The sequence below is a fragment of the Salmo salar genome, chromosome 11 (assembly GCF_965601325.2).
Source record: "Salmo salar chromosome 11, fSalSal1, whole genome shotgun sequence".
In the NCBI taxonomy this organism is placed as follows: Eukaryota; Metazoa; Chordata; class Actinopteri; order Salmoniformes; family Salmonidae; genus Salmo; species Salmo salar.
Genome location: NC_138301.1, coordinates 38,742,316 through 38,759,316, shown reverse-complemented (window position 1 = coordinate 38,759,316; position 17,001 = coordinate 38,742,316). Strand labels below are relative to the sequence as shown.

At 39.9% G+C, this 17,001-nt stretch overlaps 1 protein-coding gene and 1 long non-coding RNA gene across 2 annotated transcripts; both read right to left on the bottom strand.

The window, feature by feature from the left end:
- Positions 1–2,081: 2,081 nt before the first annotated feature.
- LOC106562748 (uncharacterized) lies at positions 2,082–4,726 on the bottom strand. Its single transcript, XR_001319091.3, has 3 exons — positions 4,442–4,726; positions 3,753–3,902; positions 2,082–3,088 (listed from the first exon to the last, which is right to left on the bottom strand). It is a non-coding gene; the product is annotated as an uncharacterized LOC106562748 (long non-coding RNA).
- A 4,331-nt stretch (positions 4,727–9,057) lies between these two features.
- On the bottom strand, positions 9,058–15,334 carry LOC106591450 (guanylyl cyclase-activating protein 2-like). The gene is made up of 4 exons (XM_045690380.2): positions 14,936–15,334; positions 12,652–12,801; positions 11,530–11,626; positions 9,058–9,579 (listed from the first exon to the last, which is right to left on the bottom strand). Exons 1-4 carry the CDS (start codon positions 15,128–15,130, stop codon positions 9,458–9,460), a joined length of 564 nt encoding a protein of 187 aa, XP_045546336.1. The 5' UTR covers positions 15,131–15,334; the 3' UTR covers positions 9,058–9,457.
- Positions 15,335–17,001: the final 1,667 nt, after the last annotated feature.

The following is a 17,001-nucleotide window of genomic DNA, read 5'->3' as shown; positions in this document are numbered from 1 at the left end:
GTCTCAGGTAAGTTTGTTGAGTCTTTGTTTGGCAACATTATGAAAGGTTCTTATTTTTTTTTTACTTGTAAAATAGGAACATAATTGGAAAATGCCATGGATACCCCCACTCTCAACTTAAACTGGTGACTGAACTAAGATTTGTTAAAGGCAATGGTTTTGCTGTTGTGATTAGTTGTGTAGTTTTGGGTACCGGTTGTTAGGAGTACGGCAAACACCTTATTTCTTTGGTTCCTCAATATACATTTACCATATTACAATGTAGGCTATGTGTTACAGCACTACTTTTGGTGTCCCCCTCAGGAATTGCTCTTGAGAAAATTTCATGTAATTGTCCCCTCCAAAGTGGATATCAGATTATCGCCCCTGTACTACAGATATACAGTATTATAGACATTAAGGATATTGCATGTGAAACATTTTCAGGATACACAAACAAGGTTGCTCCTAAACACAATAAAATAACAATTACACACACACACAGACACACAGAGACTGTACTGAAGACAAAGACACTCATACGAAGCTGGATAAAAGTGGATACCCTGTGAAATGTTTCAAAAGTTACCTTATATGAGATCAGTAGCTCACACATTGTCAAAGCTCTAAACCTCTTCTTACATAGTAAGCCTCAGTTGCTTCCCTTGTTCATCTCTTGGTCTTTGAGACTGAGTGGCTGGCCAGTGGTAATTGGTAGGCCAGGGTCCTGATCACCAGTCACGGAACGGGACAAAAATGGTCCGAAACAAAGTAGGTTTCAATCTGAAAATGACCCATGCCTATTCCTCACTGAGGCCTTAGGCCTTCAGCTCTTAAGACTCTTCAGCTAAAAACCTTATCCTGACAGAGCTGGTGTAACTGAGTCAGGTTTGTAGGCCTCCTGGCTCGCAGTCACACTTTTTCAGTTCTGCCCACAAATTTTCTATGGGATTGAGGTCAGGGCTTTGTGATGGCCACTCCAATACCTTGACTTTGATGTCCTTAAACCATTTTGCCACAACTTTGGAAGTATGCTTGGGGTCATTGTCCATTTGGAAGACCCATTTGCGACCAAGCTTTAACTTCCTGACTGATGTCTTGAGATGTTGCTTCAATATATCCACATAATTTTCCTTCGTCATGATGCCATCTATTTTGCGAAGTGCACCAATCCGTCCTGCAGCAAAGCACCCCCACAACATGATGCTGCCACCCCGGTGCTTCACGGTTGGGATGGTGTTCTTCGGCTTGCAAACCTCCCACTTTTTCCTTCAAACATAATGATGGTCATTATGGCCAAACAGTTCTATTTTTGTTTCATCAGACCAGAGGACGTTTCTCCAAAAAGTACGATCTTTGTCCCCATGTGCAGTTGCAAACCGTAGTCTGGCTTTTTTTATGGCGGTTTTGGAGCAGTGGCTTCTTCCTTGCTGAGCGGCCTTTCAGGTTATGTCGATATAGGACTTGTTTTACTGTGGATATAGATACGTTGTACCTGTTTCTTCCAGCATCTTCACAAGGTCCTTTGCTGTTGTTCTGGGATTGATTTGCACTTTTCGCACCAAAGTACGTTCATCTCTAGGTGACAGAACGCGTCTACTTCCTGAGCGGTATGACGGCTGTGTGGTCCCATGGTGTTTATACTGGCGTACAATTGTTTGTACAGATGAACGTGGTACCTTCAGACATTTGGAAATTGCTCCCAAGGATGAACCAGACTGGTGGAGGTCTACAATTTTCTTTCTGAGGTCTTGGCTGATTTCTTTTGATTTCCCCATGATGTCAAGCAAAGAGGCACTGAGTTTGAAGGTAGGCCTTGAAATACATCCACAGGTACACCTCCAATTGACTCAAATTATGTCAATTAGCCTATCAGAAGCTTCTAAAGCTATGACATAATTTCCTGGAATTTTCCAAGCTGTTTAAAGGCACAGTCAACTTAGTGTACGTAAACTTCCGACCCACTGGAATTGTGATACAGTGAATTATAAGTGCAAATTATCTGTCTGTAAACAATTGTTGGTAAAATGACTTGTCATGCACAAAGTAGATGTCCTAACCGACTTGCCAAAACTATAGTATGTTAACAAGAAATTTGTGGAGTGGTTGAAAAACGAGTTTTAATGACTCCAACCTAACTGTATGTAAACTTCCGACTTCAACTGTATACTGTACATATATACCATATACATAATCAGTGGCCAGTTTATTAGGTACACCACCCAGTTCACAAAAATAGTACGCTACTACAGACAGTGAGTCACATGGCCATGGCTTACTATATAAAGCAGGCAGACAGGCATGGAGGCATTCAGTTACTGTTTGAATGAAAATTAGAATTGGCAAAACAAGTGACCCAAGCAACTTTGAGCGTGATATGATGGTCAGTGCCAGGCACGCCGGTTCCAGTATTTCAGAAATGGACGGCCTCCTGGGCTTTTCACGCACGACAGTGTTTCGGGTTTTCAAGAGTGGTGCGAAAAACAAAAAACAACCAGTCAGTGGCAATCCTGTGGGTGAAAACAGCTCGTTAATGAGAGGTCGAAGGAGAATGGCAAGAATCGTGCAAGCTAAAAGGCAGGCCACAAACAGGCAAATAACGGCACAGTACAACAGTGGTGTGCAGAATGGTCCTTGTCACAGATGGGTTACTGCAGCAGATGACCACACCGGGTTCTACTCCTATCAGCTAATAACAAGAAGAAGCCGAGGCCAAATACCTCTATTTTCGTGTCATATGACCATAGCACCGGTTCCGATCCAAGCGCCAATGCCGTTTAGCAAACTCCTGGTGGTGCTATGGTCAGATGCCATGAAAATAGAGCTCTTAGGCCACGCACTCGTCATCTCAACATTGCTGACTCTGGGCATATACCTTAATTTGCCGAGCTGAAATGTTTTTGTATTTCCTTACTACACCCACAACGGAATGAGTGTATTGCACAAATACAGGCCTACACAGATACAACATTTCTATTGCTAGACAGACACCTCACACCTTGCAATCTTTATTCTTATCCACTGGGTCAAAGATCCGGTCATTGAATTGATCAGGGGTCAGGTTCTCTGTTTCAGATGGGTTCCCATGCCTCTTGATATTGTAGATGATCTGCAGAGAGAGGAAGACATGAGAAAATGAATGTACTATGATGAGTGGGAGCAGGGTACATACACACATTTTGTCTAGATTGAAGCAGATATTATGCCTCAATATCCTGCATATCATATCAAACGTATAGTGTCATATCCCTGCATATAATTAGGCTTGCTGGTTATAGGGTTTTGGTATGCACAGTGCATTAAAAAGTACAATTAGCATGGGAAAATATTAAGGCATCTCAATTTGATGAGAGGATAATACACAGTATCTTGTTTACATGCATCACGTTCAGAGAGGATCTCCGGCAGCATACACTGCTGTTTAGCTTCAGGGCACTTATAGGGGATGTTCCAAGCCAACTCCCTCCACAATGTCTCTGACAATTGATCCCCTAGAACTCAACAATCTAATTGGTCGAAGTTACCATCTAAACTAGGCTACGTGTTCCTGGAAACCTTTCAAATCCATAGAGACTAAACAAGATGAAGCTCCTTTTAAATGTGATGCTATTATGGCCATTCACTGGGTGGGCGTCACGTAGGCCTTTAACCACAAGAACATCGGCAGGCCAGTTTGTAGTATAACACATTTGAGAGGACTTTGGCTTCCATGTGTTTAAGTCAGGACTTCAACAAAAAAAACACACATAAAAACGAAGCCCCTATACACTTACTTTGACAACTTGTTTTAGCTCCTTTTTGTGAAGGTGTCAGTTTCCATCTCTGTCGTACAATTTGAACGACCACCTCAGTCGGTCCTCGAGTTTTTCTCTAAGAACGAGGTGCACTGCTGCCACATACTCCATAAAGTCTACTGTGTTGTCCTATGGATAAAAACAATTATTGTAGAAGCAAAAATAAGGAATTAAATAAACTTAACACCAATGAATGTGATGTAGGAGAGGATCTTTGTGTGACGTTGTTACGTATTTAAGCGTTTCAGCACCACGGACAGCGCGCGGGGATAGCCAAAACAGAACGTGCATACAAGCCAGGGCAGACATTTACATTTTAGTCATTTATATTGAGTCACTTATCCAGAGCAACTTACAGTTGCAATTATGGTTAAGTGCCTCGCTCAAGGGCACATCAACATATTTTTCACCGGCTCGGGATTCGAACCAGGCTAGCGACCTTTCGGTTACTGGTCCAAAGCTCTTAACAGCTATATATTTTTTTCATATTTTTAATTTTGTGTTTCTTTAGGCTATATAACCAAGATAATATCACAATTAATGAATTGTTGTATAATCTACAACTGTCTCAGCTTCTGACGAAGGCTACTAGCCTACCGATGTCCATGATCCCTTCCTCTAAAGATGCTTAGCTTAATAAATCAGTACACAGGTACCTAAAACCGTACATTGTTTGTATCAAACGATCGAAACACGTTGTCCATGTATGCGGATTCCTCTATCGAATCGCTGTTAATTCCAAAGATTTTCTTGAATTCTGTAAATGCATGTTGCCACTGGGACACTCGCTGGCGAACTTTCGGTAGAGTTCCTGGATATGTGTGAGGGCCACCTCGTCGTCTAGCTCACTGTGTGATTGACCCATGGTTTCAGCAGATCCAGGTCCTTTAAAGGTAGTCTATGACGTTTCAATGAATAACTTGAATCGATTTCAATCGATGGTAAAAGTCATCTACCACAGCCATTCCTTCCACGCGTTCAGAGACAGGCTTGCGCCAAGTCAATGAGTTTGAGGATTAACCCAACATTGCAACATTTGGCGATATTTTAGATCCGTTATTAAGCAATCCAATCAAGACAGGCGGGAACAAATCAAGATACATCAAGCACCAAAACCCGTGTTAGATAAGGTACTATTCCATTCTTTCGATATTTGAGGGGATTATTTAACAATTCACCAAGATTAATGACTGGTGAAGTCAACCGATGACCCTCCACACTCAAAAGGGTTATACCTAGAACCAAAATGGTTCTACCTGGAACCAAAAGGAGTTCTTCAAAGGGTTGTCCTATGGGGACAGCTGAATAACCCTTTTCTAAGAGGGTATAGCCTACTTAGACCACAAAGTCTAAGTCATTTAATTAGCCTTATGTCGCGCACTCCAAATTTGCCTCTCTGCTCTTTATCAGACAAGTCATCAAAGCTAACATGAAGCTTCATTTGCTTGGTATTTATTCAACCTTAGTTTAAATCCAGGGTAGTCTCATTGGAACAAATCTATTTTACAAGAGCGACCTGAGTAGATTCATGTTTAAGCATATGGATATATTCATTAAACACTGAATACCACATGCCAATGACCTGGTATGTGGGTAAATGGCTAGGATTAATTGAGTGTATTTATTCATTTATTCATTAAACAATTTGAGATGACTGAATAGCCTAAGCGAGCACTTTGTATATGTGTTTCAGAGTGTTTGCCAGTAATATATTCATTGACTTGGATTTAATTAACTTCAGGTGTGTGTCCCAGGTCATCGTGTAACTCACACCTGTGCTCACTGACACATGAACAAGGCAAGGCCTCCAACTTTACATTCCAGAAAAACAAATGTGAAGTAGTCATTGTTTCGCATATATGCATTTAGCAGCGACACTGAACAAAAATTGTGTGTGTGTGTGTGTGTGTTGTGTAATAATTAGCCTTAGCTGTGAAATCCAGTTAAGTATAAGCTGAACACTCACCTCTCACCGTGTTATCAACCTACTGTAGTCTGACCCTAAGAGGACAGTTAACCTCAGGGGAATCAATCACCTAAAAAACAGACTGGGGGTGAACAGACAGATGGACGGACAGCCCCACAGACAGACAGACGGGCGAATGGACGGAAAAGGCATACAGAGGTGTCTCACAACACATGTTGCATAAGGAAGTGTGTGTGCATGCGTGTCTGTGTGTGTTAGGAGGATACATCCCTTCATTAATTCCACAGGGAATTAATTATATGAATAAAAATGAAATGTGGTCATCAAAAACCTACTGTCACGTCCTGACCAGTAATTTTTTTTTTTTGTTATTGTAGTTTGGTCAGGGCGTGGCAGGGGGTGTTTGTTTTGTGTGTTTTGGGGGTTTTGGGTTATGTTCTATGTTAGTCTATTTCTATGTTTATTCTAGGTTGTCTATGTCTAGGTTGGAAGTGTTTGGGATTGGTCTCTAATTGGAGGCAGCTGTATCTCGTTGCCTCTGATTAGAGACTATATTTAAGTACTTTTTTTTCTCATTGTGTTTGTGGGTGGTTATTTTCTGTTCAGTGTTTCATGTACCTAACAGTACTGTTTGGCTGTTGTGGTTTTCTTGTTTTGTTTAGTGTTCTGAATAAAGTTAATTATGAGCACTCAACCCGCTGCGCCTTGGTCTACTCCCTTCGACAGCCGTTACACCTACAGGTGACCTAAATCCACTTTATATTCTGCATATGGACATACAGCCCTAAACATATGGATAAAGAGAGATATACGGCAGATAATCCGTATAACATATGGATAAAGAGACATACAGGGGAGAATCCGTATAATATATGGATAAAGAGGGACATACAGGGGAGAATCCGTATAATATATGGACAAAGAGAGACATACGACAGAGAATCCGTATAACATATGAATAAAGAGAGACATACAGGGGAGAATCCATATAACTTATGGACAGAGAGAGACATACGGCGGAGAATCCGTATAAAGCTACATTGTAATACAATGAGTCATCACAGGTAAGTGCAAAATACTGCGCATCTGGAGCGTCTGAAAGGTTCACAGTGAATGTACTGTACACACATTGGAGAGCATAGAGAAGACCGTTCATGAACCCTAGACACTCGCTCACTTCCCCTCTTTCTCACTCTTCCATCCTCACAGAGACTCAGACAGTTGGGTGTGATTTCTTGTTATAAAACAGGTAGTTTGGATCCTGGATGCTGATTGCTCGGTATTTGTATGCATGTTGTGAACATTTTTTTAAAAGCAGTAAGGCATGTGACACTACACTATAATGAATATAGTCCCAGGTAAATGGGTTGAAAGGCCTTCTGCTAGCACTATCATGACACAACGCGGGACCCAGATGCAGACACAGGAGGCAGATGGTTGGAGTTGATGTTTAATAATCCAAAAGGAGTAGGCAAGAGAATGGTCATGGACAGGCAAAAGGTCAAAACCAGTTCAGAGTCCAGGAGGTACAGAGTGGCAGACAGGCTTGAGGTCAAGGCAGGCAGAATGGTCATGCAGGCGGGTACATAGTCCAGAAACAGGCAAGGGTCAAAACCGGGAGGACTGCAAAAGCAGGAGAATGGGAAAAAAAGCTGGTTGACTTGGAAACATACAAGACGAACTGGCACGGAGAGACAGGAAACACAGGGATAAATACACTGGGGGATACAAGTGACACCTGGAGGGGTTGGAGACAATAACAAGGACAGGTGAAACAGATCAGGGTGTGACAAGCACATCAGGACGAACAACGGCATTTACCTGTGACTATATTCATGATATAGCATGGACTCTTGTGCCTTACCGTTTGAACAAACCTCTGCTCTGAGACAACGATGCCTTGTGCGTAGAAATGTCATGTGACGGAGTGGGTGGCAGTGTAGCCTAGTGGTTAGAGCGTTGGACTAGTAACTGAAAGGTTGCAAGTTCAGATCTCTGAGCTGACAAGGTACAAATCTGTTGTTCTGCCCCTGAACAAGGCAGTTAACCCACTGTTCCTAGGCTGTCATTGAAAATAAGAATTTGTTCTTAACTGACTTGCCTAGTTAAATAAAGGTAAAACATAAAAAGAGTGGATCAAGAGTTCAAAACAATGGTCCACCAGTATCCTCTTGAATGTGGGTTTTCAGTTGAACCAATCTTCTAACTGCACTTGACTATTGATTTGGACATATAACCTGCATGATACCCTAGAGTGGTAGGTTACATGAAGACCAATGCTGGGAACCCTTGTCATGGATGCAAGGAGGTTTTTCCACCCACCCAAGAAAATACTAGTGGATAGCTTCTTTCTCCCTGCAAATCAAATCCAGTTTATTTGTCATATGCACAGGATACACATGGGGTACATATACAGTACAATTAAATGCTTACTTACAGGTACACCTCTCAACTATGTGACAACAATAAGACTGTGGTTTATCATGATGGGTGCATCGATTGTCAAATAAATAAACAAAGAATGGTTGCTATGGTGAGACCACTTAATGCTTAATCTAATGCTTGCATTAGATTCAACAAAATGTAAATATAGATATTTGGTGTAAATGTGTTCAATGCACATAATTCTATACAAAATTCTATATTTTTGGTATGAGGATTGTTCTATCTAGAATGATCTGTTGTGTTATCTTTAGTCATTACCTGGATCAAATATCACAGCACTTGCTGACTAGATGTTGATCAAAAAGTTAATTACTGATCAAAAGGTTAATTCTTGATCAAAAGGTTAATTCTTCATCAAAGGGTTGATGTAAGTATCTCAAATACAATTTGTGGAAGCTTGATGTGTGGACAATAGTAAAGCTATTCCAAAATGTAGGCTACATTAAAGAAATTACCATAAAATACTTAAAATAACCTCTTTGGGAACTGGCAACAACGGTAGCCAACAGTTTGGTTCACAGTTTAAACTCTGCTGATATTTAAAGGTTTTTAAAGCTTTTTTGTGATGCCTCGTTGTTTTTTACAGGTATGATGAAAGGATTTGAAGTACTTGACATTGAATAATATAACATATCCCCATTCTAAGTTCTCTGGTGTGATATAAATTCCTTAAACATTATAATAGGTAAAAATAAATATGGGTAACATAACATGATATCACATTTAGGTTACTAATGGTATGATATTTGCATTGATATAATGTTTTGAAATAGCTGCTTACTTCGTACTTGAAAGTATAAGGTTGTGAAATAATTATTTGGATTACATAATATTATTAATATGATAATTTCATAACCATGGTCACAATATTACTGAGCATAGAATTCCATAACCTTTTACATTTGAATGCAATGTAAATACTCAAACTGAGGATAGTGACCCTGTGTAATATCATATCACACAATATGACCTTTGAACTCTGTTTGAAATCTACCAGAGTTCCAGTGAGCTATGACAGCCATGTGCTGAATGAGACTCCATCCTGTCAGCTGGTCAGCACTCAAAAAGAGACGGCCTGTTGTTCCGACATACATCAACGTGCATGGACAGCATGTTAAAAGAACAACTACGAGATGTGATACGGAGGAAAGTGCTCCATGCCTATGCCTGAACCACCGCAAGCAAACATGGAGGCAGAGACAGATCTTTAGGCCCAAGGCATCAGGTTTCTCGTGAGAAAAAGACAAAACTCAGATGCCATTTGAGGGACACAACCCCTCTCTGTGTAGATGGTAGACCCTGTTAGGAGGGCTCAGGTCATTTTTACACAGTTCTGCATGACCCAGCCACTAGCGTTCACGTCCAGCTTGAGCATATTCATGACCCACTCGTCCTTCTGGGCCCCCTCCATGAACTCAGTAAAGGAAATCTGGCCTGTAATAAAAGGAAAAAAAATATACATTTTGGTGGGCAATGATCCAAGATCTTTCTCAGGTTAAGGTTACTGCCTTAGACATAACTCGGATGTAGTGCCAACTTAGTAAGAAAGTAGGAATTCATGATTATTAAAAGTAGGAAGCCATTCATGCGTATTAAAAGTAGGAAGCCATTCATGCTTATTAAAAGTAGGAAGCCATTCATGCTTATTAAAAGTGGGAAGCCATTCATGCTTATTAAAAGTAGGAAGCCATTCATGCGTATTAAAAGTAGGAAGCCATTCATGATTATTAAAAGTAGGAAGCCATTCATGCGTATTAAAAGTAGGAAGCCATTCATGCTTATTAAAAGTAGGAAGCCATTCATGCTTATTAAAAGTGGGAAGCCATTCATGCTTATTAAAAGTAGGAAGCCATTCATGATTACTAAAATTAGGAAGCCATTCATGCTTATTAAAAGTAGGAAGCCATTCATGCTTATTAAAAGTAGGAAGCCATTCATGCTTATTAAAAGTGGGAAGCCATTCATGCTTATTAAAAGTAGGAAGCCATTCATGCTTATTAAAAGTAGGAAGCCATTCATGATTATTAAAAGTAGGAAGCCATTCATGCTTATTAAAAGTAGGAAGCCATTCATGCGTATTAAAAGTAGGAAGCCATTCATGCTTATTAAAAGTAGGAAGCCATTCATGCGTATTAAAAGTAGGAAGCCATTCATGATTATTAAAAGTAGGAAGCCATTCATGCTTATTAAAAGTAGGAAGCCATTCATGCTTATTAAAAGTAGGAAGCCATTCATGCTTATTAAAAGTGGGAAGCCATTCATGCTTATTAAAAATAAAACAACAAACCAGTAGCAAAACCTCCATCTTTCCTCTGTATAATGGGCCACGCAGCACCTGACTATGAGGATGCCAGAGCTAAGTCCCCCTCAAATGGACCACCAATTAGCACTTGCATTACCTAATCCTGGCCATTACATCAGACTGACCAGTGTGTAAAGGTCAGTGACAAAGGTATATTGTCTCCCGCTGATGGAAGATGGCATTAGAACACAAAAGGATATTGCTCAGCCATTGGAATTCCCCGATGACTCCTTTTTTTCCTAGGGACTTAGAATACATTCCTCGATACATTAACATATAAGAAAGTACAAATGACATACAGTACAGCCAGTGGTTTCACCAAATAGCCCTCAGTTAAAGATACTCACTATTTAGTCAAGGTCAAAGCTGGAGCCCCAGAACTATGCACTGACTCCCTTCTGATGCAAACTGTGGGTCCTCATGTATTAAAATACATTGTTTTACAAGTTTTATCTCTTAGATATGTGACACCACTGAGATCCTCTCAGCCAATTTCCGTGCTACTGTCACGCCATATGTGAAAAGGAGGATACATTTCAATACACAGTATATGCTTGAATTTACATCCAGAGAAGGATAGAAACAGTGCTCAGTGGTACAGATATAATATAGTGTTTACACTGTTAACGTTTAATTATCTTTCTCAGTCATCATATGCTGTATGTGCTGTTATCACCATTTAGGAAGAAGGTACAGAAGAGGTTTTGGTTAAACTTCTCATTACAAATCAGTCCATAATAGTAGATGATTCAGGGGTAATAGCATAAATGCAGCTTTCTGTTTTACATTTGTCCACATGACACCCCACGTATCATCCCTTCACCTTCAATCTCATTCTAACGTTCCAAGACTGTGAGCCCATCCCTCTGTCCATCTCTTTTGGGCTATCTGTCTCTCCATTCATTACTGACATGCCTCCATGTGAGCCCCATTTCCACCCTCAGACACCCACCCCCCACCCCCCCACCCCTTAGAACACAGATTGTTCATCGTGGTGGTTTGATGGAAGTACTGTATATTTGGTACAGATTTGAATGCATGTTCTGCTGTATACATTAATACAGCTTAACCGGGCCACTTACCATCATGATTTTCATCGACCAGCTCAAAGATCCTGTCACACACTTCATTAGGTGTCATGTTTATGGCAGTTGTATGAAGCTTGATTTTGTAAATGATCTGCAATTGTATGAGATGCATTTCATTACATACAGTTGGGGGAAATACAGAAGTGAAGAATGACAGAAGTGTTTTTTACACAGTTGTCCTATCTCAAATGGTATTCATTTAAAAGGGTTTCATCATAAAAAGATGGGTTTACCCCACTGACGAAAAATGTGAAGTTGTATAAACTTTTATATTACAGAAATAATATTTTGTCTAGTGTTGTTTATCTGAGCTTAATTTACTGAGTTCACATAAGGTAACATTTAAGGCAGACGGGTAACAAAAAAATTTATAGTTACCCAACTGCCTTACAATGTTATGTTGTCTTAATTTAGGAAATCGAGAGTTAACAAAACTAGGTAATAAAGTATTATTAACATTATAATATATCATATATCATATCATCAGTGGGGTAACACATCTTTAGAAATGGAGAAAAAAAATGTTTACACTGAAACAATACTCTGACATTAGGCCTTTTTAATGGACAAAGGAAAAAGATTGAGGTCCTATATATACAGTAAATACCAGAGCCGTGAACTCAGCTGACCTATAGGCATGGGGGCTGGTTCAGTTCAGAACCAGATAAACTATAGGATCAGGGCTAGGTGTTCCCAAAAATAATTGGTATTAAAGCCACTTGCTCCTCCCATCCTTTCATCCAATAACATGTACAGACAGAATTAGATTTGTGAAAACCCCAGTCATCCCACGCAGTCGCTTTACCCTGACCTGATCATAATCCCTCACCTGATCCTAATCCCTTACCTACAGCATATTAAGGCACTGTCCTAATAACATTAGTTTAATGTAATACCTGTATTATACAAGTATTATACAAGTCATACAATTTAGAAAACTTCAAACTGAGTACTGCAGATTATACTACCAAAATGTGTCCAGCTGTTCTTACCCTTAGAAAAGAAGGTGCATAGCCTAGCCTAACTGATCTACAACTACTAGTAGCCAACTGCAGGCCAAAACGAAGCAGCCAGTCAATAGCATAATGCAGAGGAAGATGATGTGTAATTTCTTACCCGAATTAGGTTTTTCACCTCTTGTCGGTCTAACTTGCCATTTCCGTCCTTGTCGTAGATTTTAAAGGACCACTTTAACCTATCCTCAAGGTTCCCCCGCAATATCAGGTGAAGAGCGGCCGTATACTCCATAAAATCCAACGCGTTATCCTGTGAAAACAATACATGGATTTATTGCATGTTTACCACTTGAATGTATATTGATAACTGAAGCTAATGCAATTAAAGGGATAGTTCACCCAAATTACAAAATTATGTCATTATACCGGTATTAGCATTTTTTATGCATTATGTCCAAATCAAAAGTATCTCAAATTGATTGTGAAGCTCAACAAAGTAATTTATTCTGTGCCTTCAGAAAGTATTCACACCTCTTGACTTTTTCCAAATTTTGTTGTGTTACAGCCTAAATTTAAAATTGTTTGAGATTTTTGTCACTGGCTTACACACAATACCTCGTAATGTCAAAGTGGAATCACATTTTTCAATTTTTTTACTAATTAATAAAAAAAATAAGTATTCAATCCCTTTGTTATTGCTTGTCTAAATAAGTTCAGGAGAAAAAAATGCTTAACAAGTCACATAGTAAGTTGCAATAATAGTGTTTAACGTGATTTTTTTAATGGCTACCTCATCTCAGTACCCCACACATACAATTATCTGTAAGGTCCCTCAGTCGAGCAGTGAATTTCAAACACAGATTCAACCACAAAGACCAGGGAGGTTTTCCAACGCCTTGCAAAGAAGGGCACCTATTGGTAGATGGGTAAATATTTTAAAAGCAGACATCGAATATCCCTTTGTAGCCTAGTGGTTAGAGCTTTGGACCAGTAACCGAAAGGTTGCTAGATCAAATCCCCGAGCTGAAAAGGTACAAATCAGTCGTTCTGCCCCTGAACAAGGCAGTTAACCCACTGTTCCTAGGCCGTTATTGAAAATAAGAGTTTGTTCTTAACTGACTTGCCTAGTTAAATAAAGGTAAAAATATATATTTTTAAATACACCCCGTCACTACAAAGATACAGGCGTCCTTCCTAACTCAGTTGCCGGAGAGGAAGGAAACCGTTCAGGGATTTCATTATCAGGCTAATGGTGACTTTAAAACAGTTACAGGGTTTAATACGTTTGGTTTGGGGGAAAACTGAGGATGTATCTATAACATTGTACTGACTCCAAAATATTAACCTATTTGACAGAGTGAGAAGATGGAAGCCTGTACAGAATAAAAAATATTCCAAAACATGCATCCTGTTTTCAACAAGGCACTAAAGTAATACTGCATAAAATTGGCAAAGCAATTCCTGAATACAAAGTTAAGTTTGGGGCAAATCCAATGCAACACATTACTGAGTACCACTGTCCATATTTTCAAGCATAGTGGTGGCTGAATCATGTTATGGGTATCCTTGTACTTGTTAAGGACTGGGAGTTTTTCAGGATAAAAAAGATACAGAATGGAGCTAAGCACAAGCAAAATCCTAGAGGACAACATGTTTCAGTTTTCATTCCACCAGACACTGGGAGATGAATTCACCTTTCTGCAGGTGATAACCTAAAAGACAAGGCCAAATCTGCCCTGGAGTTGCTTACCAAGATAGTGAATGTTCGGACAAGATAGTGAATGTTCGTTTGGACTTAAATCTGCTTGAAAACTATTGCAAGACTTGAAAATAGTTGTCTAGCAATTATCAACAACAGATTTGACAGAGCTTGACATTTTGAAAATAATAATGGACAAATATTGTACAATTCAGGTGTGGAAAGCTCTTAGAAACTTACCCAGAAACACTCACAGCTGTAATCGCTGCCAAGGGTGGTTGTAACATGTAACGACTCAGGGGTGTGAATACTTATGTTCATTAAATAGTTATATATTTGCAAACATTTCAAAACATTTAATTATGGGGTATTGTGTGTAGACGGGTGAGAGAAATATATATTTAATACATTTTGAATTCAGGCTGTAACACAACGAAATGTGGAATAAGTCAAAGGGTATGAATACTTTCTGATGGAAATGTAGATGATTTGAACATGATGCACAATTTTTTTTAATATCAGCACCATGAGATTAGCATTTGAAAACAATGCCAGGGAAACTAAACCACAGCATTGATTGCTGTCATACCTTTCCCATAGACTGCTTACAGGGTAAGGAAACCAATATTACATTTCGTAATTTGGGTGAACTGTCCCTTTAACAGCACAATGGATGAATAGAACGGATTTCAATTTTTTTTAACATTATTTCCTGATTGAAAAATGTTTTACCCACTTCACTTACCCTGTTTGTGTCGAATGAATGGAAGACAGTCTCAAGGTACAAAGTCTCTTCCTCGCAGCTGGCTGGTACACCAAAGATCCGTTTTAATTCATGCAGGTGCAAAGCCCCACTCGGGCACTCCTTCATAAAAGTCATACACAGCTCCTGAATTTGCTCCAAATCCATCTCCTCATTGTGGCTTTCTGCTTGACCCATTGTTACAGTTCACTTGGATGGTAGAAAATATTTTCTACAAGAATTCAAGCAAATATAGTTCAACATAAAGGTTATAAGTTAGTCTGGCTACTACACGTGGCTACCGAAGCATCTGCTCACACGGTCCCATCAAACTAAATGCCTTTACTCCACTTGCCAGAAACTATGGCCTAATGGGGGACTGGACAGAGTTGTATATTTAACCTTTCAATCACATTAACTAAGCAATCTCTGGGTCTTTTGCCAAAAAAAAGGTGAGCTCTCACCTGATCATTCAAGAGTGCATGTCCTGACATACTCCCTAGGCATGTCCTGACATACTCCCTAGGCATGTCCTGACTTACTCCCTAGGCATTTCCTGACATACAGTGCCTTCAGAAAGTATTCACACCCCTTGACTTTTTCCACATTTTGTTGTGTTACAGCTTGAATTTAAAATGGATTAAATATATATATTTTGTGTCACTAGCTTACACTCTTAGAAAAAAGGGATCCAAAAAGGTTCTGCGGCTGTCCCCATAGGAAAATACTTTTTGGTTCTGGGTAGAACTCTTTTGGGTTCCATGTAGAACCCTCTGTGGAAAGGGTTCTACATGGATCCCAAAGGGGTTCTACCTGGATCCAAAATAGTTATACCTGGAACCAAAAGGGGTTCTTCAAAGGGTTCTCCTATGGGGACAGCAAAGTAACACTTTTTTTCTAAGTGTACACACAATAACCCATAATGTCAAAGTGGAATTATGTTTTTAGACATTTTTACAAATTAATTAAAAATGAAAATCTGAAATGTCTTCAGTCAGTAAGTATTCAACGCCTTTGTTATGGCAAACCTAAATAAGTTCAAGAGTAATGTGCTTAACAAGTCACATAAGTTTCATGGACGCACTCTGTGTGCAATAATAGTGTTTAACATTCTTTTTTAATGACTAGCTTACCTCTGTACCCCACACATACAATAAAAATGTCATTTAAAACAGACACTCTTATCTTATCTTAAGGTTGCTACACTATATATACAAAAGTATGTGGACGCCCCTTCAAATTTGTGGATTTGGCCATTTCAGCCACAACCTTTGCTGACAGGTGTATAAAATCGAGCACACAGCCATGCAATCTCCATAGACAAACATTGGCCTTACTGAAGAGCTCAGTGACTTTCAACATGGCACCGTCATAGGATCCACCTTTCCAACAAGTCAGTTCGTCAAATTTCTTCCCTGCTAGAGCTGCCCTGGTCAACTGTAAGTACTGTTATTGTGAAGTGGAAACGTCTAGGAGCAACAATGGCTCAGCCGCGAAGTAATAGGCCACACAAGCTCACAGAACGCGACCGCCGAGTGCTGAAGCATGTAGCTCGTAAAATCGTCTGTCCTCAGTTGCAACACTCACTACCGAGTTCCAAACGGCCTCTGAAAGCAACGTCAGCACAATAACTGTTTGTCGGAAGCTTCATGAAATGGGTTTCCATAGCCAAACAGCCGCACACAAGCCTAAGATCACCATGCGCAATGTCATGCATCGGCTGGAGTGGTGTAAAGCTCGCCGCCATTGGACTCTGGAGTTGTGGAAATACGTTCTCTGGAGGTAGGAATCACACTTCACCATTTGGCAGTCCGACGGACAAATATGGGTTTGGCGGATGTCAGGAGAACGCTACCTGCCCGAATGCGCCATGAGAGTTATTTAAGATACTCTTTAAGGTAAAATACTCTTCATAAGGTAAGGTTTCAGATATTTTCGAAAGATAGGCAGGGACTCCGGTGTAATGACTTTAGGGGAAAACTTGTTCCACCATTGGGGTGCCAGGACAGAGAAGAGCTTTGACTGGGCACTCCCATAGCGGTGGGAGGGCCAAGAGACCAGAAGTGACA